Source organism: Clinocottus analis, unplaced genomic scaffold (genome assembly GCF_023055335.1).
Source record: "Clinocottus analis isolate CAN_PGR_092001 unplaced genomic scaffold, fCliAna1.0.p SCAF_6, whole genome shotgun sequence".
Classification (NCBI taxonomy): domain Eukaryota; kingdom Metazoa; phylum Chordata; class Actinopteri; order Perciformes; family Cottidae; genus Clinocottus; species Clinocottus analis.
Window position 1 is genome coordinate 17994883 of NW_027176218.1, and position 27295 is coordinate 18022177.

The following is a 27295-nucleotide window of genomic DNA, read 5'->3' on the forward strand; positions in this document are numbered from 1 at the left end:
GGTTCATGTACAACATTTTCATCTCTCAAATATTGTGAAACCTGATGACTGAACAAGAGGAAATCCCCCTTCTGATAGACAAACAGAAATACCCCTCCAGTCCTGCAGTCGGCCTCAGGCCAGCCATCCATCCATCCATCTGCGAGGGGACAGGACGTGTCACAGATCCGCACTATAGCCTGTGGAGACAACATGGCGTCTGCCTGATACACTCAGGACCAGGAATTGCAGACTGTAACATGCTCATATCAAACCAGAGGGAGTTGAAATATCTAAAACTGACAATCAATCAACACATACTCTGGAAGGATGAGCTCCGAGAGTTAGTGTACATTATATTGACGTGTTTCCATGATAAACGCTCCAATTTAAAAGATACATTGACTGAACATATACAAGACTTCTGTTTCATAATATATGCAGAATAGTTTTGTTGTCTTACTTCGGAAAGGAACATTTTAAAACTGACTGCTCTGCACATGCAACAATTACTGTAAAAACAATGTCTCTAAAAAGGGATGCTTAATGAAGAACAAAAAGCAGATGTAATGGACATGTAGTGGTTCAAAATAAAAAAGACAACTGAAAAGTACACTTATTTTTTATTCCAAATCATCAAAGATACAAATATTAAACAACAAAACTAAAAAAAAAGCGAACAGAACAAAAAAACAACAACAGACAACTACAACTCAGATGGATGATATAAGGATGCATCTGTTAACACAATGATGACTCAAAAGAAAAAAGGTCACCAGGTTACCAGAGCAACACTCTGATAAAGCCAAAATAATTCTGTTTGTAGCTTTGTGTGAGTGTGCGTGTGTGCGCGCGAGTCTTAGTTCATCAGTAATTCCATCTGCACCAGTCTTGCGTTGGTGTCTCCGGTCATGTTGAAGGGAATCATACCAGCAAAAGTGATCAGAGCTCTGGCCTGACTGCGAAGTTGCTGTTTGATGAAGAAGAAGAAAAAGGGCACATAGAGATTAAAACATTGTAAGAGACTGCTTCTGTACATCCTATCAGACGGTTTGAGCAAATATTGGCACATATGCCGGCGTATTACTAACAAGATATAGTAGCACACATTACATGTTTTCTCCTACTGACAGTGATTTGATTTTTTCATCTTGCTCTAAGTTATTATCCGTCTCTTTCAGCTGTGTTAGTTTGCCCCTCTGCTCAATCAGAGCCCATCTTCTCACCATATCTCTGTCCTCTATGGTCCTCTGCGGTCGTCCAGGTGTGCCTGCTGCCGCCCCCTTCAGGCGTTTGTGCTGAGTGAACAGGATGTTCATGGTGGCCAACAGCACTTCAGATAGGTTGTGGCGCACCTGGGGATACAGAGGACACGTTTAGAAATTAATGCTGTGTATTGTGGGAAAGTCTGAAAGTCCCTTTTGAGCATTCAGATCTTGATCTCACCTCATCACTGAAGTTCCTGAAAGCAGCCACTCTCTCCTCCACACTGTCCTGACTGAGAGGAAGCAGCTTTAAACGCTCCATCACCTGTTAGAGAAATACGAAGAGGAATGGCATGAACAGAGGAGCTCCAGCTAAAAGGACTTTTACTGCTGCGCAACGTTTCGAGCACCCGGCTCTTCTCCCAAACTTCTATTTGTCAGTATATGAAATACACATAATGCACATGTGACATACCACGCCTGTTGCAAATGGTCAATCAAATATGAAATAATAGTAAGAATATGCATTGTATATCAAACATATGCACCGATACTACATCACGGCTACATATATGATATATAAAAAGTACTAAAAGATGATATAAAAGGAAACACTGAATTAAATAAGCGTCACATTTTCAACAACATAGATCAATTTAATATAGTAATTATAGTATTACATACTATGTGTGTGACAAAGGTTTCTGTATTGGGACACTCACATCGTAGGCTCTGTCAATGTGACCTGCGTGGTAGTCGTCAAAGAACGTTGTCAGGTCTAAGAGAAGGTAGAAAGTACTATTCAAGCACTTATCTCCTGTGGTGCCCTGAGAACGATACCTGCAGCGGGAAGAATAAATTATTCAGATTTCAGATTCAGATGCTCTTGATTAGATTTAAACTAGAGCATGGTGTGTGTGTGTGTGTGTGTGTGTGTGTGTGTGTGTGTGTGTGTGTGTGTGTGTGTCCTACCTCTCGGCAATAGCCACTGCAGTGTTTCTTAGCCTCTCCTTGTTGGATTGAGGAGCGCTGACCTGAGCAATGACCGGACTCAGCAGCTTGTTCATTAGCTCCAACACCTTATCTGACTTCTAGACAAAGATCAATGGGAAAAAAGACAGTGAGAGGACTCAAAACAAAATTGCTGAAAACGGCAGGTTTGCAGAAATACAGTTTCAGTCTATTGACGCAGAGATCACAGAAATAAGTGTGCTCACCTTGGCCAGCTCGTAGAGCTTGACCGCCTCCTCAAACAAGCCCTTGTTCTCGGCCTCCAGAGCAACTTTACTGATGATAGCTCTGGTGTCTCCTGCGAACTTATCTATGACTCCAGGCTAGAGGGAGGAGAGGAGAAGATGAGAGTGAGACGGAGAACACCAGCGCTTTGATGATTAAGCAGATGGCAACTATCCTTGAGTTGCTGGTTTAATTCCAGCAACCAAACATGAGGTGAAACTAAATCATCAAATAAAAAAGGTAAAAGCTAAATGAGCAAGGTTAGAAAACCCAGACATCTGATCTATAAAAATCTATGAAATTCTATGACGATCACTTTTTTCTAGAGATTGAAAAGAGATCTTGTTACGTTCTAAATCACCATCACCAAAACAGTGAACATGGCCCTGATCTGCTCCCAGTGACAGACTGATGAACCCTTTGGCACCAACAGCCACATCCTGCAGCTTCTTACTACCACAAATGCCAATTGGACTTATATTGTTGTAATAGAACAACAATCAACATTTTCATATCTAATAAAAATCAACCTTTGGGATGAATTTTGCTTCCTGTGCATTCCTTTAATTGTGCTCTGTTAAAAAAAAAGTGCAGCCTTGAAATTTAAGCAATCATAAACATCAAGCCTAAATAATTAAAAAATGTAGTTTCTAAGCAAAGGCATTTTAAAAACGCAAATTATTGTTGTGACACAGCTCAAAAATTATATATATATATATATATATATATATATATATATATATATATATATATATATATATATATATATATATATATTTTCTAAACACTGATTCTGACTACATTTTATTCTAAACTAATATTGATCCTAGTACGTATCAACTGTTTCAAGAACAGGACCATCATACTGATCTAGAGCATAAACATATGTAAAAGGCAATGTGACAATCTTACAATCCTATACTGTAATATAATGTCTCTCAAAAAATGTATTCATGTAGAGGACCTCAACAATAATGCAGCGTTTCATTAGCTCAGTTAGTAAAGATACAACACTTGATTGATCAGTAAGACTTGAGGGGAATAAAACACTCTCAGACGTCACATTTTGCAGAGCACTGCAGGCACAGTGAGATATGTTGAGAACATTTGCAGACAAAGGCTTCTATGAAGCATTGTGAGGAGGTTTGGGAGACAGAGGAACGAAGTGCTGATAAACAGGGAGTGTCAAAGAGAGGCAGAGTGAGAAGCACGCATTCATAGAAACACAACCACAGAGTAGATGAGGAAGAGATAGAGAGATCAAAGACACAATCCTCCTACCTTCCTACTGCCGTCCTTCTCTAATCTCCCCAACAGCATGTCAAACTGTAAAAAAAGACAAAGACAAAAATACCATATTGAAAAATGTATACACTGTAAAACCAGAGAACCGCCCTGAAATGAATCATACAATATGAAAGGTCTTTTCATTTTGTCTACTTATATTTACGAAGCTAAAAACAAACAAAGAATTATATAAATTCAAGTTATTGTTACCCAAACTTGAATAATCCAGAAAAACAGAACACATTTATTTATTAGCTAAATATAACAGTTTAACAAGTAGAGGAGTATTGGACGAAAGATGACCGCGACAAGACCAGGAACAAAAGAAAAATAATTAAATATACATGCTCTGTCCCTCTTCAGACACACAGCACAGTTGGTATTAGTTGAGGCTGCTTTAACGGTGTTGTCCACAGGGTTTCTGTGTAAACGTGGGAATACTCACCTCACGACTCTCAATAACAAGTTCACTGATACAACGCATGAACATGTTTTCTCCCAGGCTGTCCTTCTCATCACTGCAGAAGAAGAAACATGCAGTAGGAATTACAAACAGAGGCATCACGGTGAACATCACGAGACAAAAGCAATCGCTGATTTTCATTCATAATATTTGTCACACATACTCTCCCTTTACCAACTGTCAGAATGGAACAGGGTGATAAAATCACAATACCGGATGTTCATCTGACTGTTAAAATGTCTAAAATGACTTGCCGTAAGAAGTAGAAGTACTGCAGGGCTTCCCGGGGATCCGTAGACTCAAACTTGCGAGTGTACAGCATGAGCAGACGGATAAAGTTGAGGCGGCGTACCATGTGAGGGTCACCAGGCTCCTGGCTCACTACAGGGAAAAGGTCGCCATATTTTGTTTCACGAAAACTTCTTTCACGGGGGCCTGCGTCACTCGACAAAGTGAAGGCGATTACACTCACACAACTGAGCGCTTTGGCCAGACGACTTCAGCAACAGCCGCAGCTCGAACAAGACCAGCGCCACGTGCACAGCATGACTCCGAAGTCGCTCAACACGAAACAAGAAAGCCACGGCCGCCTCAAACTGAGCCGTGAGGAACAACACCTGGAAATACAGGAAGGGCTGCTGGCTCGCAGAAAAATGGGACTCTCCTGTTCGAAACACGACGGGAGAGAGGGAGAAGGAGGTGGTTAGAAGAGTTGAAATATTTCTGCCTTAATTAAACCAGCATGTCATTTATGAAGAAAATGTGTCACACCTTTAATGTCAAATGTGTTCAGACATATTTAATTTTTTAGAGTCATTTGTGACCATCTTTTTTTTCTTTTGCTGCATTTTCACTGCATGATGCGGCGTGACTCAAATCGAGTCGCTCTTTTTTCTTTCGTTGTGGTTTGCACCTCGTACTTGTATTTTGATACGAGCCCTGTCGAGCCCGAAGCTATTTTATTTTGTAGTCAAATTACCCACTTATTTAAAAAGAATGGCAGCATGCAAAATTACCAAATGCTGCTAGAGTGCCGGCTGTTTGGTTGCCAATAAAAGCATTCAGCGAGAGTTGCATGAAAGACATTGAGGATCTACCATCTGCAGTCGGAGAGGAGGCGAGGAAAAGGACCCGGCACCAAAGGTGAGCCGAATCAAGCCGAATCGTGTTGTTTAAATGAGGCATAAGACTACTGAGTGCAAACATTAAGGAGGGACCTGTGCATTAAATACAGTCTGTACAAGATCAAGGTCTAATCAAGGAAAATATTTGAAATCACATGTCTGAGGTTTTCAGCGTTTATCTGACAGTTACTATAGAAACCCTTCTACAGCCATTATTGAATGTACTTAAACGCATTAAACTATAATTGCCATTTAAGACAGCGGTTTAACTCTGGGTCTATACATGCCACTTTAACGTTTGACAGTTGCTATGGCAACTAACATGTAAGAATTAGAAAATGTACTGTTAAGTGCAGGTACTTAGTCATCAAGTTTACTTTTTAATTATAATCCTTAATCCTCTTGCTGGCTGAGGCGTAGAACAGGGTGGACCATGTCAGCCATTTTATAGCCTTATCTCAGACTTACAGCACTTTAGTTCAAAAAGGGAAAGCGGATGAGAGACGGAGAGCGGGAGAGAACGATGAAGAGGAGGAGAAGGACGAAGGAGGTGAGATAAGAGTGTGGGGGGGCTGCAGCAGATTGTACAAACAAGAAATGAGAAAGAAGACATGCACATGCAAGGAGAGAAGATGGAAAAGGGGGACAGAAATCAGTGGGAGGAAAGAGGGGAAACGGCAGTGCAGGTGGAAGGAGAAACAGGGATAAAGGATAAAAGGAGAGCACAGAGAAGCAGCGAACCCAGGCGAGAGGAACAGACGGGGCTTTGGGCTTTACGTCCCGCTGTGACGCAAGATGGAGTACAACAAGGAACACCGAGCCAGACAACCGAAGGAGCGGAGCAGCATGAGAGAAAACAGAATGTGGCTTCAGGCTGTACTTCCCAATGAGCAGAAAGAGTTCGAGAGGGGAAATGGAAGTGGGAAAGAGAGGGTGAGGGCTACTGAGAGAGGGTGAGGGAGAGAGAGAGGGCGAGGGAGAGAGAGAGGGCTACTGAGAGAGGAAAACCACCGTCTTATCAGAACGGAGCAGGATCGGCCCGTGGAGAAGGCAACACACAGGGGAGAAAACTGCTTTTTCAATCTGTGCGAGAAAAGGCCTAATAACCTTATGCTCCCCCTTGTGCGTGTGCATGTGTGTGTGCGTGTGTGAGCCATGTGGCTGTTGGAGGCCGTGATCAGGCAGAGTGCATTTTAGCAGCCTGGGGCAGCTTTTGATAATTGTTTTCAATGAGTGTAAAGCTTTTTGCTTGCTGCGTTTGCATTGCTGAGTGCCATCTTGTTTCTAAGCTCTTCTTTTTCTGTGGACAGATTGATAACGTCACAATAGTGTCAGATGCAGTCATGAAACTTCACAGGTTGAAATTGAAATGAGAGTTTTAAGGGGCAATTCACACTCTTGGCACAATCTGCAGATGGTGTGATCCTATCACAAGATGGGCTCTAGTATAATTACAAATAGTAAATATTGTATTTTTAGATTATATATTTCAAGCACAGTCCTGGGGAAGACAAACAAGCATTTCACCGCATAATGTAGAGATTGAGTTGAGTATGTGACAAATAAAAACCTTAAACACCTGTTCATCGTATGCTAAAAATACTTCTGTCATTTTCCATGTGTCAGACCATTAATGCCTTCGAGGGGGAACTATCCAAAAGTGTGCCTCACATCCCCGCTTGTAATATGCATTGTGTTGAAACATTAACGGCACAGAATTCTTGAAGAGCAGTCAGGGAAGCAGTGCGATGCAGCCAGGAGGAAGAATGCTTGGATGGGAGTTTAAGCTGCAGCTGTTTCTTTTAACTTCACGAAAGGCATTTGATAAGGCCTATAGAGAGACGTGACGGGAGGCGTAATCTAATTCTCTGCACAGGCAGCAGGTGACTGGCAGTTCTCCCCTGGCTGAATCATAAATACAAAAGATGAGAAACTGTGTTGCTATTTCTACATTTGGCAGTTTAAAAATCAATTCACAAACAGATTCTAGCACATTTTCCCACAAACGAATGAACTTTTGTTCCTGACTACTTTGACAAAGTTCAGAATTTTCTACCGCTCTGAGTCATATTCAGGCTGGCTTGTCGTCCATAGATACAGTCGCTGAGGCTCATGGGTACAGTAGTACAACATACAAAACTGAAGGACAAACATGACTTTCAGGAACTAACCTGAAATATTCATAGTCGTTTACTTTAGTATTGGTAAATCACCCACGCAGCATCATTACTGTCAGATCCAGCTGTTTCCAGTTGCTCATTTTGCAAAACTAATTTCAGTTTACATATATTTTTCTAACGTGGCTTATCAGCATCTGCAAATTGAGGTTTTTGTGCATACACACATCTTTTGTCTGCGGCTTCCTTCAAGATTAGGGTTAAAAGACATTTTGAAGCAACGGGAAAGACAAGACAAGGAAAACCAGCACTTAGATGGCAGAAATTAAAGAGTACAGTTCAGAATGTACAAAACAAAAAGTCAGAAAATAGAATGCAAAAGGGATGTAATATTACATTATTATGTTGTGTTAAAATGTGATCTTGTAAAATTTACTTTTTGGTGAAAAAACTTGAAGGAGATGTCACAGCCGTAAAAACATAGATATTAAAGAGGAAATGTATGACCTGTTTAACTTCCTAACATTAGCTCTAAGCAGCTTATAAAACAGAATTAAAACCACTATTGTCAAGATAGGATTTTTTGTATTTCAATAAAAATACAATAGTGTATTTCCTAATCATTTTAATTGTATGCTTTTTTTTGCAAATAACCACTACAGACGACAATACATCATAAAGAGGATAAACATTTTGTGGACAGTTTACACTGACTGAATTATTTTCTGGGATTCTGGAGCATTGCTGTCAATTATAATTCTTAGAAAGGAAATTAGAATCGCCGGTCAGACTATAAAAAAATGCTTAATTGGAATTGGCCAATAAAATTGCAATTTCTTTATCATCTCTACAATGAGCCAAAGGAACAACCAAAGAATAGTGTGGTCCGCAGGTAACAGCATGCAAGCACACGTGTGCATGCAAGCACCCCTGAGGAAATTATGGCGGAATGGAGGGCAGGCGGAGAGGCAAAAGTGATGCATCACAATGTTGGGAAACTAAAGTTTAAAGATTTGTGGTAATTTATAGAGCTGAAACAGAAACACAGTTCCATACCATAGTCCTCCAGCAGCTGTTTCTGCAGTTGTGGCAGGGTCAGCCTGTCCTGAGGAGCGCTGCTGCCGTCATCATCAAAACACACCTGGTTCAACTGCAGGGACAAAAAACACAGACACACTTTGTTAAACAAGCTTTGGAACTTTAAAAGGATGATCATTATCTGGGACAGTATCTCCTCTGGCTAGTGTGCTACAGCTTTATGTTTAAATAAACCAAAAAGAGAAAGCGCTAAATTAAGTCTACTGTACCTTAAGCCAGAGGTAGTCCTCAGTCTTGTCTGCCACCTCTCCATGGTTATCAGTGATGTCACATTTCCCGATCAGGCAGTAAACGGCTCTCTTGTAAGGGTCAGCGCTGTTCCTCAGCACTCTGCGGTAGTGGAGACGGAGCTTGTTTTCTAAAGTCGGAGGAAGGCTGAAGGAAAAAAAAAACAAGAAGCATAAATGATGATACAGTCTGACCTTCTATGACCGCTGTGTGCATCTCAACATATATAAAGACAAGAATCCACGGGGTTCTCACCGTCTGTCAGGGCTGTTCATGTACTCCTGAAACCAGGTCTTAAAGTCACCCAGCTGATGTTGCACTCTGTTCACAACCTGCATGGCTGCATTCAGATCTCCACAACGCAGACAGTAGTAGATCACAGCCCACACTGGATGGCCCTCTATCTCACCATCCTGAAAAGACACAAAGATATTTAATGCAGTGGTGACAATATTACACCGACTCATGTCAAATAAAGATTCTGTCCTTATATTAGTTTTTAACTTCCACATTAAATAAGCTTATTCGAAAAAAAAAAACTAATGTAAAATCAATAAAGATTTGTTCACAATCAGAATGTTGCTGCGAAACAATTGGTAGGTTTACCAAAAATAAAATAAATGAATTAGGCGGTTATATTATTGGGAGATTCAAAAAAACGCTGAGAATCTGCGTGTTACCTGCATGCCAGGCAACGGCCCTGGTAGTTTAATATTGAGGAAGCTGCGGACTATTTGGTATGTTCCTGGCACTCCACCTAGTCTGGCCTGATGGAGGTTCCCAAACACGGTCACCATGGTGTAGTTTTTATAACTGGAGAGGACACACATAAAATAAGTTCATTGTCACGGTTCGGTTCGGCTTAAATTTTAATTACTGTATGCCTGCTGCTAACTTGGACATCCGAAAAAACACATGCCTGACCTCTGCACTTTAGAAAACAAAAACAAACAAAGTTACCTGTTCTCCAGGAAGCTGAGCGCCTGGCGTACAAAAGCCATCTGCATTTCCACAGAGGTACGACTTTTGAGTGTGTCTTTGGCTGGAACCAGCAACACATCTGTCATCTGCTTCACCATCAGCCACATGTCCGATACATTCTGAAGGGAATACAGAGGGCGACAGTCGGTTACCTCAAACTTACCTGCATATTAGCTGTCATAGTCAAACTAAGCTATATCTTGTCAGAGGACAAAATAATTAAATCTGAAAACAACTACTTCTTGGTGATAGCAGATGTTCTTACCTTGTCGTCCAGGCTTTCTGCGACAGAAGCACATAAGTCTCCCAGATTAGGCTGAATGTGACCATTCACGATCTTCTCATTGAAAATGTAAATCTGGAGGAAGGCGACGTCGTGATAAGAGGAAGAGAGAAGTAAAAAGGGTTTATTGGCAATTAGGTTCAGGTTCATGTTCTACATTTGCAAATAAATGTTGCAAATAAAATAAACTCCGCCTACAACTCCATCCTCAGATTCAGAAGTAAAAGCCAACACTATGCCCATCGAGTGAAATGGTTTACGACGAAAAACAAGAAAAAAAGGATCAAAATGTTTAAGAGGTCATCAAAGAGGATAAAAAAAACTAGACAAATGACGCCGCATGCAATGTGTCGACACATGGTCAGAGGGAAAGCCACATTTAAAGTACTGCGTTGTGTAGCAGAGACAAACAGAGAGAGACAGAGAAGGTCAGATAGGATGAGGGAGGGACAGTAGAGAAACAAAGAGAAATTACCCAGAGGCCTCCCTCTATCGCCTAATCAATCAATATGTTTGATCTACCACTTCCTGTGACCCCATTTTAACTGGACAATCAGAAAGAGGGCATCACAAACAAACTCATCTACACGTTTGTGTTAAACTCACTTTAACGTCAATTAAAGAAGTGGAGTTTGCTTAGATTTAAGTTTTAACACACTGATGTTGGTATGAACATTTATCTGTTCTACAGCTAATTTATTTAAAAGATGAGACCGAAGCTATCACAGTCATACATATAATCTGTTAATAGTTACAATTTTATATAGCGCCTTATTAAGTACCTAAAGATGCTTAGGATGCTATGTTTTACCTTCAGTTTAATATATAAACTGTTAAATGTTTTCTTTAATTTGAACAAAATAATAAAAACCTGCTGATGTTTGTAACTTGACTGGTAAATAAAGGGGATGTATGATAGATATCAGCCTTTGTCAGAAACTGTCTTTTCATGTAAAAATAATGAATATCTGCAAATGTAGTTTTCAGATTTTCTGACTGTGAAGCTCCCCAGTGGTAGAGTAAAAAAAAATAAGGACCCTGAGACGGCACTGCGATAAAGGGGATGGAAGGCATTTTGAATCAAGTATACATTTGCACTCCCTGACGAAGGCTTGATGCCGAAACACGTCTGAACTAGTTTGTTTTTAGGTCCAAAGATGCCATGACAATAAAATCAGTGCCTTGGAGTTTTCTGTACAATTCATTTTTATCCAAAGTTTATTCCGTGTACAAGAAAATGATCAGTCTGACATCGACTCACCTGCTGTCCATAGGCCACCTCCACGCTGTCCAATGCACTCCTTCCTGGAGCTGTCACTTCACTCACAAAGCTTGGCTACAATAAACAGAGAGGCAGCAGATGACTTCATGAATATGCTGCACACAGGCAAGAAGCATTTTTAATAAGGAAGTTAAACATCACTAGAACATAGAAACACCAAATCATGTACCAATTAAACGTTAAATTGTGACAATCAATTAGCATTTAAAATACATCTTATTTTTTATGCTCAATATTCTGGGACTGGTTTGAGCAGGATGACACACAGGATGAAAGTATTTTATTTTGTTCAGAAGCAAGATAAAAATAGTATCTATGAGACTCAGATGAAACAGTTATTCTGGTTAGTTTAGATGAGTGAGCAGACAGTGAGAGACATATTTAGCCCAGGATAATAAATATATTACAATATAGATGTTTAGAAACATAAATGGAAAATAAATGACACTATTGCTGAATGTTTTTTTTTTCACAGAATGTACGTACAATGTTATATTAATGTAGCAATCTGTTACAGTCCACAACTTTAGTCACTAAAATGAGGTCACCTATTTTTGATACAATCACTATGTTATAGACAAACTGAGAAGCAAACAGACGGGTTTAAAATAACTTAGAATTTAGTTATTTAATAGTAAACGAGAAAGTGGAAAACAGACACACTCTGGCAGTAAAATCTCAAATACGGAGAAATGACAAAAAATAGACATTTCCTCTGGCATCTTTGATGTTAAAAAAGAAACAGTGATGGGCCGGCATCTTGTTTTAGGAAACTTATTAATTATTTATGACAGATCTAGTCAAACGGTGGAGAGTCTGTGCAGAGCTGGGTCCATGGGGAAACCTAAAATTAGCTGATTTACCAAGATAACATGCTCTCATCAACATAAGGAATATTAACTTTAAATTAGTCCCAGCAGCTCTGCAAAAGTAGCTTTCCCATAAAGTAAAACAGTGTTATCTAAGTCTCTCTTTGTGGTAAAGTTAGATTAAGCTGTAGAGGTCCTTCCTCCTAAAGCAGCTCTGTGTTATGTCTCCCGTACCTCCACATCTTGACTGAAGTCCAGCGCGTCCTCTCCTGCTCCGAGTAGAGTGTGCAACACTCTCTGCTTCACCTGCTCCCACTGCGCCAGCATGGACTCACGGTGATACTCTTCAGCCATCCGGAACGTCTGAAACAGAGCAAAGAAACATGAATCCAATTATACTCAACTTGTTACTGCACACATGTTAGTACATTTTACGCATTTGGATTGGATATATCATTTAAATAACTAACATTATGCCATGACTCGCATGCTAGGTGCACATGTCATGTGACTAATTTATGCACCCATTATCAAAAAATGTGAGATTTGCTAAATGCCCCTGGTTACTACCTTCGCTATTATTAATCACACATTGAAAACTTTGTTTAGAATCTGAAAGTTTGAAAAAAAAATGAGGTTTCTTTTATAGAAATAAAATCCTGTTCCCCCTTAAGGCAAGGATACGTTTGCTTTAATACCTCCCCTCCCCCTTACCTTCATTGGATTACGGTGAGCTCTATGAATGTACCTAATTAGTGCCTAAAAATGTTAAAGACTATATACCATTGTGCTTTAGGTTTTTTTTCTGGCTGGGGAAATCTCATACCCTCTTTGACACTCTTGAAAAATAGATTCTAATTGCATTGAGACTTTTACTTGATTAAATAAAGAATATATATGACACACACGCACCAAATTTAGCAGCAGAACCCGGTCATGATTGTACTACTCCATTAGGACACAGTGCCTCTATTTTAAATCTCCACAGAGACGCAAAGTGAGGTAATGGGAACGTGGGATAATTGAATCTTTCCAATCTCCAGTTCAGGGAGACACAAATGTAGACTAAAGCCAACATTTACTTGGTTAAGTTGGTCACTGCCTGAACGTCAAAGCGTTTACTTTTAACATTTCTGAGTTGCCGATTGACAGTCTGTCAAAAACTATGATGCAATAAAGTTTCAGTGCAGAAATGACAAATCATTCAAAAATAAGTGTCTTCATTACATTCCTAATCTGTGGACCAAAACAAACAGAACTGTTTTAACTGTAAAGTGTCCCACTAAGTATATTATATATATATATATATATATATATATATATATATATATATATATATATATATATATATATATATATATATATATATATATATATATATATTACCAAGTGCTTAACAATCACATTTAAGAGATTCTTATAAAAAACCTGTTTATGAAGACCTGAATTGAATTGTCAACCGATTTTTGCATTTCTCAAATATTTATATAGCTTTCTACTTTAAAAATCTAAAGGCTTTACATTTGAATAAGATCATATTCATGGCAAGTGACTGCTGAGACTAAATGTGCCCTTCAGCGGGCGAAGAGCACACATTTCATGTGACTTGAAAGGTACAGAAGTCAAGATAGGAATCTGCAAGAACATCTTTAACATCCGCTTTCTTCCTAATCAGAGCATTTGAGTTGTCCACCCTTGCACACAAGTCCTTTTTTTGTCTCTTAGGGAGAAGAGAGATAATGGGAACGGCAGCTAATTAAACGCGGGGCCTATTAGCTCTGCACATCAGGGAAGCCATTTCAAAACCGTTCCCTGAAGGTTCACACCAGAAGGACTTTTAGACCGCAGTGAGCTGCAATGACTAAACATTGGGATTTTAAGTGGTTTTATATTGTGATGTGTTAATGTTCATACACACTGCCATGCTGAGAATTCATCTGGTTTTGTAAAACTAAATATGGGACATATCAAGAAAAAGTATTGTATGTGACGAGCCCAATTACTGCATCTTGTCCTTTAAAATGTGAACAATATCATGTGTTACAAATTGTTATTTAGATCTGAGATATAGGTTTTATAGGCCTGATCTATTTCCCCACACTGTAGAATTTAGATTCTGTTACTTATCCGCAGCTCTATTTCCACCCGCGACGCAATCAGACACGAGGCAGATACTGACCCTGCGGCGAGACTCCTCAATGACTGACAGAAGGGCGTTGTCCCTCTCATTCTTCAAGAAGCCCTGTGGACGAGAGAGAGACAGAGAGAGATGCAGAGACGCGTGACAAACACACAAAAAGAGACGAGACAAACGCAGAGAGAAAGCAGGAGATATTAGCTCAAAAATTAGGGGCAAAATGAATCAGAGATCAACTGCATGCAGAGTTCTAGGGGGACCGGTTTTGCAGGTGCACCATCATTTGCTCGATCGGAGAGAGACGCTGCTTTTCTATTTCCCATCCTCTCTCGACATGTGCAGCTTCACGGCAGGATTAAGAAAATGTTTGGTCACTATACACGCACACATGTGTACAGACAAGCGTCTTTGCTTTTCACACACAAGTTTACAGCAGTCGGCCTCCATTTTAAAGTCCTCTCAAGATGGCTGCCCCTGCATACATACAGCCCATTCCTCTGGTCCTTCCTATGAAAATCCTATTGATTTACATTTGAGTCAACTAATAATATAACGACTTATCTTATAGACACACGACCTGAGCTATGAATTGAGCAAAATGTGCTTCTATAACAACTGTAGTATACAGAAGATAGCACGGCAGCACTCTTTGGAGGGAAAGTCAGTGAGCGCTGACGAGCACGAATGGGCAGACATCTTGAGAAAGCACCAAAATGGTTGCTGCAATTCGCTACTGACAAACACCAAAGTGGATCAGTGGCAGCATTACAGTATCAAAAAATACAAGTCGACGTAAGAAATCGGTTCTTTCCTGTGCAGAACACCATGACATGAGCAGCATTTTAACTGAGGGACAATGACAGATCTTTAGCTGCGAATGAGTCAGGGCCATGGACAAAAAAGTCACATCATCTTTTTATTAAGAGATATTGACTAAAGAACCTTTTTCAAGCGGGAAAGCACGGGAATGCTTTTGGTTCTATATTCAGAGGTACATCCGGTTTGATACCAAGAGGAGACAGAATTGTACATAAAAAAACAGGTAAGATCATGTCAAACATGAAATAAAAGAAAATACATTACAATAAAAGTAGAAGCAAAACTATGAACCTGGGTAAAATTTCACAAAGATATGTTGTACTGTTCATTGATTAATTGCACTTTAACAAATAGATTAACAAATCTGTTTGTAGATAGATGTGGTCCTAGATCATCTTGGACCACAAGATCTAAAAAATTACAACACCAATAACAGCATGATTATCTTTTACATCAGCATTTTGAGTTACTTAGCACATTGATAACACACGTACTGCACATATATCTTCCTTGGCAGTCTTTGGCATAAAGGACTTTGAAAAAATAAATTGAGGACACAAATTGAACACAAAGGAATTTCCCCGTCTATGTCGCTTTGCTGTTGCTTGAACTATAACGAGCTTGGACATTTAAAATTATTGCTGCTGAATACTGTTGCTCCTTAAAATGCAATCAAAATCCAGCGCTGGGTTGCACTGTTAGCTTATATAACCATCTGACACAATAACCTTTTATGGTGGTGGAAATAGCCTTTCCCTCAGTCAGATAATAGCATTTAAATTCACTGGTGACATTTCCAGCACCATATTGTCTTTGTGTATCAAGTACCTAGGATCCTTTGAGCTTGTTCTCCTTTCTCCCTATCCTTCCCACCTGCTCGTTGCTCTGCCTATTTGAGTGTTATTCCTTACCTCCAGCCTTCCTTTCAAAGCTCTTAGCCTTCACCTCTGTCTGTCATTGCATCCCTCGCTTCAGACAAAAGAGAGCAAATTGGAAGTAGAAAGGATTCACTGTGAGGATAAGTAACTTCTTGAAACAATGTCAATACCAAAGGAACTGATAATTACTGCATGGAAAGCTCATTAATGCTAGAAAAGTGTGATGTGAAAGTATGATCTGGCTGGTCCAATTAACGTGCCCATCATGCATTATTCTATCAATGTGCAAGATAGAAGGAGACAATGAAGTGCCCTAGTGAGAAGAGGAGGAAACCACAATACAGGGGTGGACCACTTTGAACTCTATCTTGTTCAGTGACAGTGGACGGCAGTCTGCTACTTGAAATAGGTCAGTGATGCGTCTTTAGAAATTAGAAAAGAAAAAGCAATCATTCAGGTCATAAAGACGCACTAACATAACAATAAGATGACCAATCAAGGTTCTTTACATCTTTAGCTCAAAACTATAGCAGAGTCTGAGCTAAAGACTCAAGTTTTTATGTTGTGGGACCATTCTACTGCAGTCCTCTCGCAACATTAAATTTGCTAAAACTCAGAGGTTCCTTTGTAAGGCCATTTTTACTTTAACAGTTGCATGGCATTATCTATCATTACAATGGCTACAACTAAAAGGTCTTACTTGGTAAAATGCTTCTTACTTTTAGTCTATTTGAATAAATTGAGCAGGAAACTAAGTTCCTCTCTCATCAACATGCCCATTTACCCCTCTGGCCCGATCCTTTATACCATCCCTCTCACATTTACCGCCAGGAGATGCTGAGAATAGCTTTAAATTTAACCACTCCAACCAGAGGAGAGCTCAGGTCAACACTCACTGGAGAGCTGCATTAAAAAAGGTTGTAACAGAAGCTTATGGGATATATGAACTACAAGAGAACATGAGGTTGCATTACTCATTGGTGATGACTAACTGTTATGCCAGAAAATTGGAGATGAAATGAGACGGTCATCTTCTCCAGAAAGATGTGGGAGGGGCTTAAAGCATTGATGGCATCGGGCAACACTTAATGACTGCCGGGTAGTGGCCTCAGCATTTTTGCTTCATTGCTGTCACTTAGTTGCCTGTTGACAGCTGCACTTGTGCTGCCAACAGCTTTGCCTATGCAACATTTCTTTGTGCCAAATGTAAATTAATAACTTAGAAAGGCGCTGTGGCCAACATTACCATTCGTCAGAAATGCAAATGCTCTTTGCTTTCACAATATTAATATTGCTTTCCCCCAGAAATGTAATTTAACTCTTTGCAAAACAAGAAATGTCACAGATATCCGACATTACTAAATAAAAAAATGGAACTAAATAATATTTTTTTTTACTGTTACAAACTTTGTTGCCCTGTAAGGATTCTGTCCAGTTTTATTGAATTCAGAGGATTCATCACAAAAAGACACGAGAATATTGACGTCAACGTCACAACTGCTGCGTGTGTAATTAGGATCTGCACTCAACAGCGGAAAGGGATTGGCATGTTATTTAGTCCGACACAAACTGTACCCAGAATTTCACTCCGACTTAACACTGCTGATGCTTCAATTCCGCATTTTATTCGTTCCCGGTTGGAAAAAATTAACATACAATGGCGTTGAATCAAAGAGCCCTGAAAAAAAGCAATACATGTAAGCAGAAGATAACGGCAAGGATTATTTCAGTGCTTGGCAATAGGTGTATCTAAAGATGTACGTTTCTAGTTGCCCCACCCCTGTATTGTGTGTCCTCAGAGATCTGCAGCCCACTGTGAACACCCACAGCCTGCTGGCCAGACAGCCCAGATTTTACAGGAACAGGAACAAAAACAAATATAACGAGTGATAAATCAAAAAACATTTCATTGCTGTGAATTAGAAATGGCAGATGTGCATAAATAAAAGCTGAACTGGGTAAAGAGGGTAGAATGGAGGGCTAGTGTGCCTTTATTTGAAGAAAAAAAAAAACGGATGGAAATTCCAAATTTGCTTCTCAAATTTTTGCTATTATCCATAACAAAGATCTCAAGGCAAATCATACATTTAACATTTTTGGAATTCATGCGAGCGCGAGTCTTCGAATATGTATGTTCACATGCATGCATGTGCGCATTCTCTGTGCCGGCACACGCAGGCCCTCTTTCTATTAGCCTTCGGTCAAGATAGTCACACTGTCTGCGTCTGACTGCAATCTCACAGAATGTTTGGGGAAATCAGCAAGTCAGATTTTTCACCCTTTTCATATGGCTAATTAGACAGTATAAAATATGATGAAAAGATAAATGGTTTCGAGGAATCGAAAGGCTACATAAGGACACAGTCAAAGAGCAGTTAAAGGGGGAATGGTGACAGTGAGCTTTGCTCCTCATCATGAAAGTACGAGTGGGAGGCTTTCTGTCCTCATATGCCATGACAAAATCAGCCGACTAGTGTGGGTGTGTGTGTGTGAAACCACACCCTTCACTTTTTGTACAAAATAAAACATATGTAAAGTACTACAGCATATATATATATATATATATATATATATATATATATATATATATATATATATATATATATATATATATATATATATATATATATATATATATACACACACACACACACACACATTTGTGTGTATTGACAGTAATGTTTGCCAATTATAAACATGCCTTTTTATACCATCATCGCCATTGTCTGTGTCCACAGACAGAACCCAGGAAGAGACAGGTGAGAAAAAAGTGTGACAGGCAAAACACATGCCTGTCAGTGAGTGGGTGTGAATATCTAAGTGTATAAGCAATACTCACTCATGTTGAGCCCCAGACTGACAGATGAGAAGACAGGATAAGGCAAGCAAAGAGTAAAAAAAAAAAGTGAGTTTTTTCGTTTCTTTGTCTGTGCCCAGGTATCTGGGCTTTGACAGCCTGGCAGACCTGCTTCGCCCCTCTGTCTCTCCATCCCTCCTTGTTACTGTGCCAGGGCAGCAGCAGTGGACGCCATGCTGGGGCGTGTTCCCTGTGCCCTGTCGAACCGGCATGGTGCTTCGCTTGCAGCCTTTCCCTGTTTTGAAGGCAGGCCGGTGACTCTTGTGCATGTGCTGGAGTGCCGAGTGAAAGTGCCACATCAAGACTCACTGGTGGTGGTTTTATTGTCGGAGGGGCGTACCAACTGAGCACTCAGACACGGGGGGGATCCATGAGAAGGAACTATGGATTAATATAGAATCAGTTCCTACCATCCGCTAGCACCCCCCCCCCCCCTCCTTATCCTCCAACCTCTCTCTCTCCATCCCTCCTTCACTTCATCCCAGCATCTCTCATGGCTCTCCGCCTCCTCCCTCCCTCAAGCCCACTCATTTTCTTTCTTTTTTTATCCATCTATGCATCCTTCCTTTCTTCCCCTCCCTCTTCCCTCCCTCCCTCAGCTCAATGCAATTATAGTAATGGATTTTTTCCCCTCGGTTGATGGCTTCCGACATCCTGTCTTGAAATGAGGCTAATCATGCTCTTAAGGGTCATGTTTTGTTAATGAAGGGTTTGGGAGGAACATGTGGGAAGCCGAGGGTGGGTGGGGGGGCATTCCTATATGTAGGTCTACTATCAGAGCACACACACAAAGCAAGCAAGTTATTACACACTTGTGTAGACTTATGCACATGACACACACACACACAGGCCATACAGCCGTCTTCATATGTGCAGGCCAGCACAGACAAGATGAGAATGAATACGCCCACGTGCAGCCAGATCCATGCTACACACACACACACATTCATTCATGAGCACACGGGTAGACAGTTTATGCCAGCAATCGATCGCGACTGACACAGATACAGGCACGCAAACACAGCACGAGGAGCATGTGCACGACACACACACATCCTGTGAAGCAATGTCGGTGGTGTTCGTCTATCTCAGCAGATGCTCTGGGCTCAGCCAACTGCATCCGCTGAACGCATGCCATCACTGCTGAGGGGTGTGTGTGTGTGTGTGGCATTGGGGAGGGTAGGAGAAGAGAAAGCAAGAGAGAGAAAGGATATAAATGGGAGAGGGAGAAAAAGGCAGAGAGGAGAGAAGCAAAAGTAAAATAGAAAAAGAGAGTAAGGAGAGGGACCAGCTGAGGTGAGGAAAAAGAAAGAGAGCCCTGGCAGAGAAAGATGGAACAGTGAAAAGTGAGATGAGGACACAGCGACATAAAAAAAATGCAGCCGGTCGCCATTTTTTCTACCAGCACTGCAGCGAGCCCTCTAATTCTACGTTTTAAATGTATTTTTTTTTTTTGGTCCATATTTTTCCATTTGATTGCCATCCTCTTCAGCTGCTTTTTATCTCCTCTTTTCTCTTGGTTTCAGCCTCCCTATATATTTGTAATACCATTGTACATAATATTTTATGAGACAGAAAACACAGAACTCACCCCAAAGCGATTCCCCCATGACAACTACCAACATAGAGAACAAATGATGCTAAGGCCAACCTGGCAGATCATCAAAAAATGATTTAGGAAGGATGTAAAAACGTCTACTATGTGGCGATGACAGCTGTTAGCATCTAGTTTGCTTCCATCTCACTCCTTGTTTAGGCATACATCCCTCCATGCATGCATCTATGCACGCATGCAGGGATGTGTACTGTCAAGAACCACAACTCTGTCAGTCAAAACAGAATGATAACAAACTCTATAAGGTGTGCTGTGCAAATACTAGTCTTTAGGACAATGAGGACAAACAGCCTGATAACCATTAACGGGTGTTTATCCATTTAGACCACATTGTAAAATGATGATTTACATTTTCTATAGTGTTCACTGAAATAACTGTGTGACAGTATTGTGGAGTATCTGCTTGCTCTCCATTTGAGCTGAAAAATCTCAATGGGGCAAGGCATAAATGTATCCACGTTTTGACTATACACGAGAGAAACAGGATGAAAACCTAAATTAAAAAAAAAAAAAATGGCATGGACATAATTAACCACTCCTATGACTCTGTCTAGATATATTTAAAGTAAGTCATATAGTAAGAACCTCTCTCCTTTATGTTCAGCAATACATACAGACACATCAGTCATGCATCAATGCCCTCAGAGGGGGGCGGGGGTGTGTGCGTGTGTAAGTTCCACACAGGACCCACAGAGGCACATGCATCAGCTCATTCATGCCAAACACGCACACATCTGAAATGTTGCATCTTTCACATACAAGGATTTCTTTCAAGATATGTGGCAAAATGTGATACAGTATGTGAATTTCATTTGAGAGCAAACATTTAACTACTGGCCTTTACAGTGCCATGAATATTACAGTGTGTAACATTGTGTGTTTAAAGCATACTGTAACAAACACTTTTGTTTTCTGAAGACAAGTTGAATGTCAACCCTGGACAGAGTTGCCGTCTTGTAACATCTCAGCTCCAATTAACCTCTCCTCTGTGAATTTGGCGACGTAAAGTGACTGAACCTCTCCCAGCAGGATGAAAATGGAGATCAGAAGGAGGGACCACAGTGGGCTACTTTGCTGCTTGGTGTTGATCAGAACAACAGAATTCACCACAAGCTTTCCGTGTTGTTGTGTTCTTTCTTGCTGAACGGGCCTCTTGAGTACGATTAATTTTTCTGTTTCCTTGTCATGAAGCCAAATACGCTCAGTGAGATTAGAGTCACAATTAGTTACAATTTGCAATTAGAGTCTACTGTTTGTGTATCATCTCATGATCTTAATTAGAAAAATAAATTCCCAAAGTACCAGTAGCCAGTTTATTAGATTTATAAATCACCTCCATTTTGGCCATCTAGTCAGAGATGTTGAGTGGACCTAAAGTCATATTTAACAGCAACCTCTCTTTCCAACACCATGTTAAACACCTCACCATAACTGCCTTCTTTCATTTAAAAAACATTGCCCGTCTCCGCCCATCACTCTCCTCTTCTGCTGCCGAGACCCCGACATATGCCTTCATCACCTCTAGAATTTATTAGTGCAATAGCATTCTTTATGGCACAACATCCAAAATACTCAATAAATTCACATACATTCCCAACTCTGCTGCCCGCCTGTTCACCCACACCCACGATCACATCACCCCTGTTCTACAGAAACTCCACTGGCTCCCCGTCCCACAACGCATCTATTACAAAATACTTCTCCTCACTCACAAAGCCCTCCACAATCAGGCCCCCTCCTACCTCACTGACCTGCTTCCCCACCACACTCCAACCCGTTAGCCCCACTCCTCTGATGCCAACCTCCGGTCCATCCCCCATAGGACCAAGCACCGGACATGGGGTGACAGAGCCTTCTCTGTAGCCGCCCCCTCCCTCTAGAACTCGCTCCTCAAGCTCATCCGTGACTGCTCTGACCTCCCCACATTCAAATCACAAATCAAAACTCACCTCTTTTATGTATGACTGTGTGCTCTTACTGCTTTTCATTTATATTATTCTATTTGTTTTATTGTTTGTCTTTTAGGATATTTTAACTGTTATGTGAAGTGACTGAGTACTTAGAAAAGCACTATATATATATATATATATATATATATATATATATATATATATATATATATATATATATATATATATATATATATATATATAAAAATTTATTATTTATTATTAGTGACAAGAAAAAGTAGAAATACTATTTTTTTTTTTTGCTCATCCATATATGTACATGAGGTATATAACATTTTTAAAATACTAATCGGTATAGTTCAGCCCAGTACAAAGTATAGCATCACAATATCCTGACTGAAACCAAGGTTAAAATATTGTCAGGCAAAGCAGCTCATTTCACCACTTTCACCACCTTAAAGAGATTAATTTCTAATACAATGCAAATATCTCAACTGATCTCACCATATTCCTGGGTTGTTTTTTTTTTTAAAAAGCTGTGTTTTTTTTCATGTAACACAGCAGAGTAACTGAGATATTACACATTTCTTCTGAAATGAAGCATTAATGTACGGTCTTCTTTTAAGCCAATAAGGGCAAAAGATTGAGAGTAGAGAGGGAGTGTCTGTGTGTGTCTACGTTGCCAGAAGCTAAGTGCTCTTCCAGTCAATCAGTCAAACCCACCCAGGCTAGCATACATCCGGCTGACCAAGAGGAATGAAAAATTAGTAAATGTAACAGAATGATAGGCAGAAAGTGGTCTATTGAGAGAGTAAGAAAGAGTGAGACAAAATGATGTCACATCTATGGCTGAAGAGGTCAGAGAGAATAGAAGGGATGGAGAGAGATAAAAGAACAGATATAGGGAGAGGATTATGCAGTGTAAAAAAAGAATGGAGAAACAGATGGAGCTCAGGGAAATGCAGAGGGAGTAAGCTGTGGTGAAGACAGGGAAAAAAATGAAAGCTGTATCAAGTGGAAGAAAAAGGTGAAGTGGGAAATAGCCTTGTTGAGTCACTACAAAGTGAAGCATTGTCAGGAATTATGCAACGTAAATTAGGCCTGCAACAACGAATGGATAAAAATCGATTATTAAAAAAGTTGGCAGCGAATTATTTTTTCATTATCGTTTTGTTGTGTCGCACGATTATTACGCCACTCAATACGTCGCGGAGATGTTTGAGTATAAAAGTTGAGTTGCGCGCAGTGCGCAGCAGACAAGTCCAGGAGGTTCTGGTCTTTAGCCCCAACCGCCACTAGAACGACATCACTCGAGACACTGCTTATGAACCGTTAAGATTCTGTTAATCCTAATGGAACACTTCCACCTGCTTCACAGTTAAAGCTGCCCACCAGCTAATCATTTTACCACTTTATTCGCTTCTTACGCTGGACTTACCATGAGAAGAGTACAAGCTACATATCTACTAAAAAATGTGACTTTATTCCGACACAGTTCAGGTGTGGATCAACACAATCACAGCGTAGCCTTCAAAACAATGTGTGTCATCATAAAGGCTCATCAGACCTTCCATGACCAGAATAATCTTTCGCTACTGTTCGCAAAAAATGAAAGAAAAAGAAGCCTTTCATGCTGGAAGCCTATTTCTCCATGAAACAACAAACTAATTGAGATTCCTGTGTATTGAGATCTGTTATTCCAGAAACATCCACTAACATAAAGTAACACTAAGATCAGATCTTCTCAACTATAGCTAATTATTGTTACGGTTATCTGGCGAACACAATCTCCCAGCAAGCCAATGTCTAAACAGCGTATGCTCAGCCAAAGATGGTTTCTTCGAGCTGTTATTTTCTCTATTGCTTTGATATCTGATAGCATTTTCACAAAAAAACACTCCATGTTTGTGAGTCTATCTTTGATGAAGCAATCTAGGAAGGTGTCATGAGACCACAAAGCTAGCACCCAGTTGGACTTGTGGCCTCTTAGGTCATTCATACCTCTATGTCGGTGTCTTTAACCGGCTCCAGGGGCTCAAAAGTGGTGGCTGCACTCAGACTTTCCAACCTCTGAGAGATGTGGAAGATGTCTAAACCTCTGGAACCAAGAAGGATTGACCTGAGAATAAGACAGAGAGGTGTTAAGAATTAATGAATGGACTTAACAAAGACTGATAAAAACCTGTAGTTTTGCTTGACAACCACTAGAGGTCACTAGAGGCATTGCTACTATTATTGCAGTGCTACCCATTGGCCAAAGATCATGGCAGCTCCAAACCAATTACACAGGGTTTGTGTTTGGACATTTACAAGCACAATAAAACAAAATTATCAAATACATGGTATTTTTAAAAGACAAAATCTGTTATGACAGATTTCTTAAACAAGAAGTCTGTGTTGTGCAGATGTTTCACAGGGGATCAGTTAAAAAAAAACTTGAAATGCATTAAAAATGTCACAAACAATTTGACAGTTAATTGTACTCGTAATATTATATCTATGGCCAATCCATTCAACCATGTAACAAATATGTAGATTTCCAAGATGAAGATAAGTCAATCAGAAGAACATTATACGGCTTATAAAAATTTCATTTCAAAATGTTGCCATACATTATTACCAGGATGAAAAGGACACACCATAGCGGAAGGTGAGTAGTAATTTTAAAACGACAAACTGTTTTCTTATGGAAGCAGATGTATTTTATTACAACCTGTATATGTCTTGTGAACACTATACAGGAACAACAGAGAATTTGACTGAAGACTGTACGGCATGACTATGAACATGGGACATAATCCTTACGCTTTTACGTCAGCAGCATCTTGCGAGGTGCGGGTCAGGGTGCGAGAGCGAAGCCTCTCTCCTGCCTGCTGGATCTCCTGGAGGTTCCTTTCAACATGCGGCAGCTCTGACACGGCTTCAGTCTCGGCGGCGAGCTGCTCTGCCTGCTGCAGCAGCTCCCCAAATCCCTCTGCATCCATACCTCTAAAGAGAGAGCGAGAGAGAGAGAGAGAGAGAGAGAGAGAGAGAGAGAGAGAGAGAGAGAGAGAGAGAGAGAGAGATCAAAACGATGACCTTAAAAACGACAACTCTCCGCTTCAATTTGAGCATTTACATAAATACTGGGTTAACAGTAGTTACTTATGGTCAAATAAAGTACTTCATATGAAAACTAAAAAGGTTTGGTGACATTCACTCTGCTCCTAATACCTTGTCTGGGCAATACTTTTTGTTTTTTAATACTTTTTTCTGTTTGTGTTGACACACACAGAGAGAGACAGACAGAGACAAACACACCTCTATATATCTGACCTCCAGCCTTCATAGGGACCCTTCTGCGTTTCATTTCACCACTTAGTTTATAGACTAAACTGAATACGTGTAGCCCATATACAGGTTAATATCAGAAGATATTTTGACAGCTAACACAAACAACATGACAAGTGCAGCGCGCGCGCACTGAGTTGAACTAGCTAGCACATCGGCTAGCTAGTTTAGAAACTCGTCTTACTTTTGGCAACAAGAGTTGTCGTAAAGAGCAAACTCGCAAGCAGAGTTACAACCATGATGATGATACTCGTGTTTAGGCAGTTTTCCTTTCCGGCCCAGCTGAGTTTGCTCCACTAGTTAGCTCTGTGTCATAATAAATAGCGCTACAGAGCTAGCTGGCGGGCTAAATGGCTAGTGCTTCTCTCGCATGCTCACAGGTGCTTAATAACTTTTAAAAAATCTTAACGTTTGATTACAGACAGACTTCATACCTGTTGTGTGGGACTGACGTTAGTATGGTGCTGCCCGTACCCCTAGGGTGAATGTATTCGCAGTTGATTCAATGTAGCTCAACAGATGTAACGGGCAACATGCATGAAATGTGTTAGTTGGCCCGGCACTTCTGGAGTCAAAGCTGATTGGACGAGACCCAGCCTGGACCGGAAGTCACTCGCCTTCTTAAAGGTGTGACGATTCTCGCTGCTCCGCCAAGTGGACGGGAGGTCTTGACTTGGAACTCTCATTTCTGTGGTTTAATTTCAAGGGTATTGGTTTTTAGTGGTTCTACAAAATGTGATTCTAGGTTTTTATGTAGTACAACCACTGTAAAAGTTATATCTTTTATTGATGACTGTTTCATCGTAAGAAAATATTTTATCATGGAGATGCATTTCAGAATTAGAATTAGTTTTAATGGAAATGTAAATTTTCACATACATGGAATTTGACGCCGGTTTCACTTTGCTTTTCGTACTTGTATACAATAAGCAAAAGATACAAATAAAAAAGACAAAAAATGCATTAAAGAAAACAGAAAAACAGTAAACAGTGGTCCAGACAGTGCCGATAGAGCAGATGGAGGTGTCTGATTAATTGTTCAATTGTTCATCAGGCTGATGGCCAGTGGGAAGAAGCTGTTCTTGTGTCTGGTGGTTTTGGCGTACTGTGCTCTGTAGCGCCTACCAGAGGGGAGGAGTTGCAACAGCTTGTGTCCAGGGTGTGAGGGGTCTGCAGTGATCTTTCCAGCACGCTTCCTTACTCTGGAGGTGTACAAGTCCAGGATGGAGGGCAGGCTGGAACCAATAGTTCTCTTTGCAGACCCGACGATCCGTTGCACTCTGGCTCTGTCTTGTTTGGTGGACGATCCAAACCCCATAGTGATGGAAGAGCAGAGGTCAGACTGGATGATGGCAGAGTAAAACAAAATTTCTTTATTGATCCAACACGTCAAAGCCATCCAAATTTGTTGAACTCTTTTTACACTTTAAATGTTCAGGGTCAGCATGTTAAGCAACACTTCACCACTCATTTGAGGTCAACAGGTCATGTGTAAATCAGGTTTATAGACTGCAGGCTAAAGCTCCACACTTTACTGGTATCAAGGGAGTTTAGTGCATTGTAAGTTAGTAAATGAGTAGACTGACTTTATCTCAATTGAACTCTGAGTGTTTGCTTGCAAACAGTGACATATGAAGATTAAAATGACTGCATCCCA

The 27295-nt window shown here is 40.3% G+C and overlaps 1 protein-coding gene across 2 annotated transcripts; it reads right to left on the reverse strand.

Annotated features, from left to right (window-relative positions):
• Positions 1-613: 613 nt before the first annotated feature.
• On the reverse strand, positions 614-26197 carry nup93 (nucleoporin 93). 2 transcript variants are annotated; one of them, XM_068602865.1, is made up of 22 exons: positions 26073-26197; positions 25114-25296; positions 24310-24427; positions 14272-14334; positions 12327-12455; positions 11263-11337; positions 9984-10076; positions 9698-9837; positions 9418-9550; positions 8993-9150; positions 8719-8884; positions 8468-8561; positions 4643-4834; positions 4425-4551; positions 4153-4225; positions 3702-3746; positions 2402-2518; positions 2157-2275; positions 1907-2024; positions 1426-1509; positions 1206-1334; positions 614-949 (listed from the first exon to the last, which is right to left on the reverse strand). In XM_068602865.1, the coding sequence occupies exons 2-22, from the start codon at positions 25290-25292 to the stop codon at positions 839-841; spliced, it is 2463 nt and encodes an 820-aa protein (XP_068458966.1). In that variant the 5' UTR covers positions 25293-25296; positions 26073-26197; the 3' UTR covers positions 614-838. The 2 variants fall into 2 exon arrangements, with proteins under 2 accessions (XP_068458966.1, XP_068458967.1); XM_068602866.1 differs by lacking the exons at positions 24310-24427; positions 25114-25296; positions 26073-26197 and adding an exon at positions 18766-19038 and having other exon boundaries at positions 615-949.
• Between the last annotated feature and the right edge of the window lie 1098 nt (positions 26198-27295).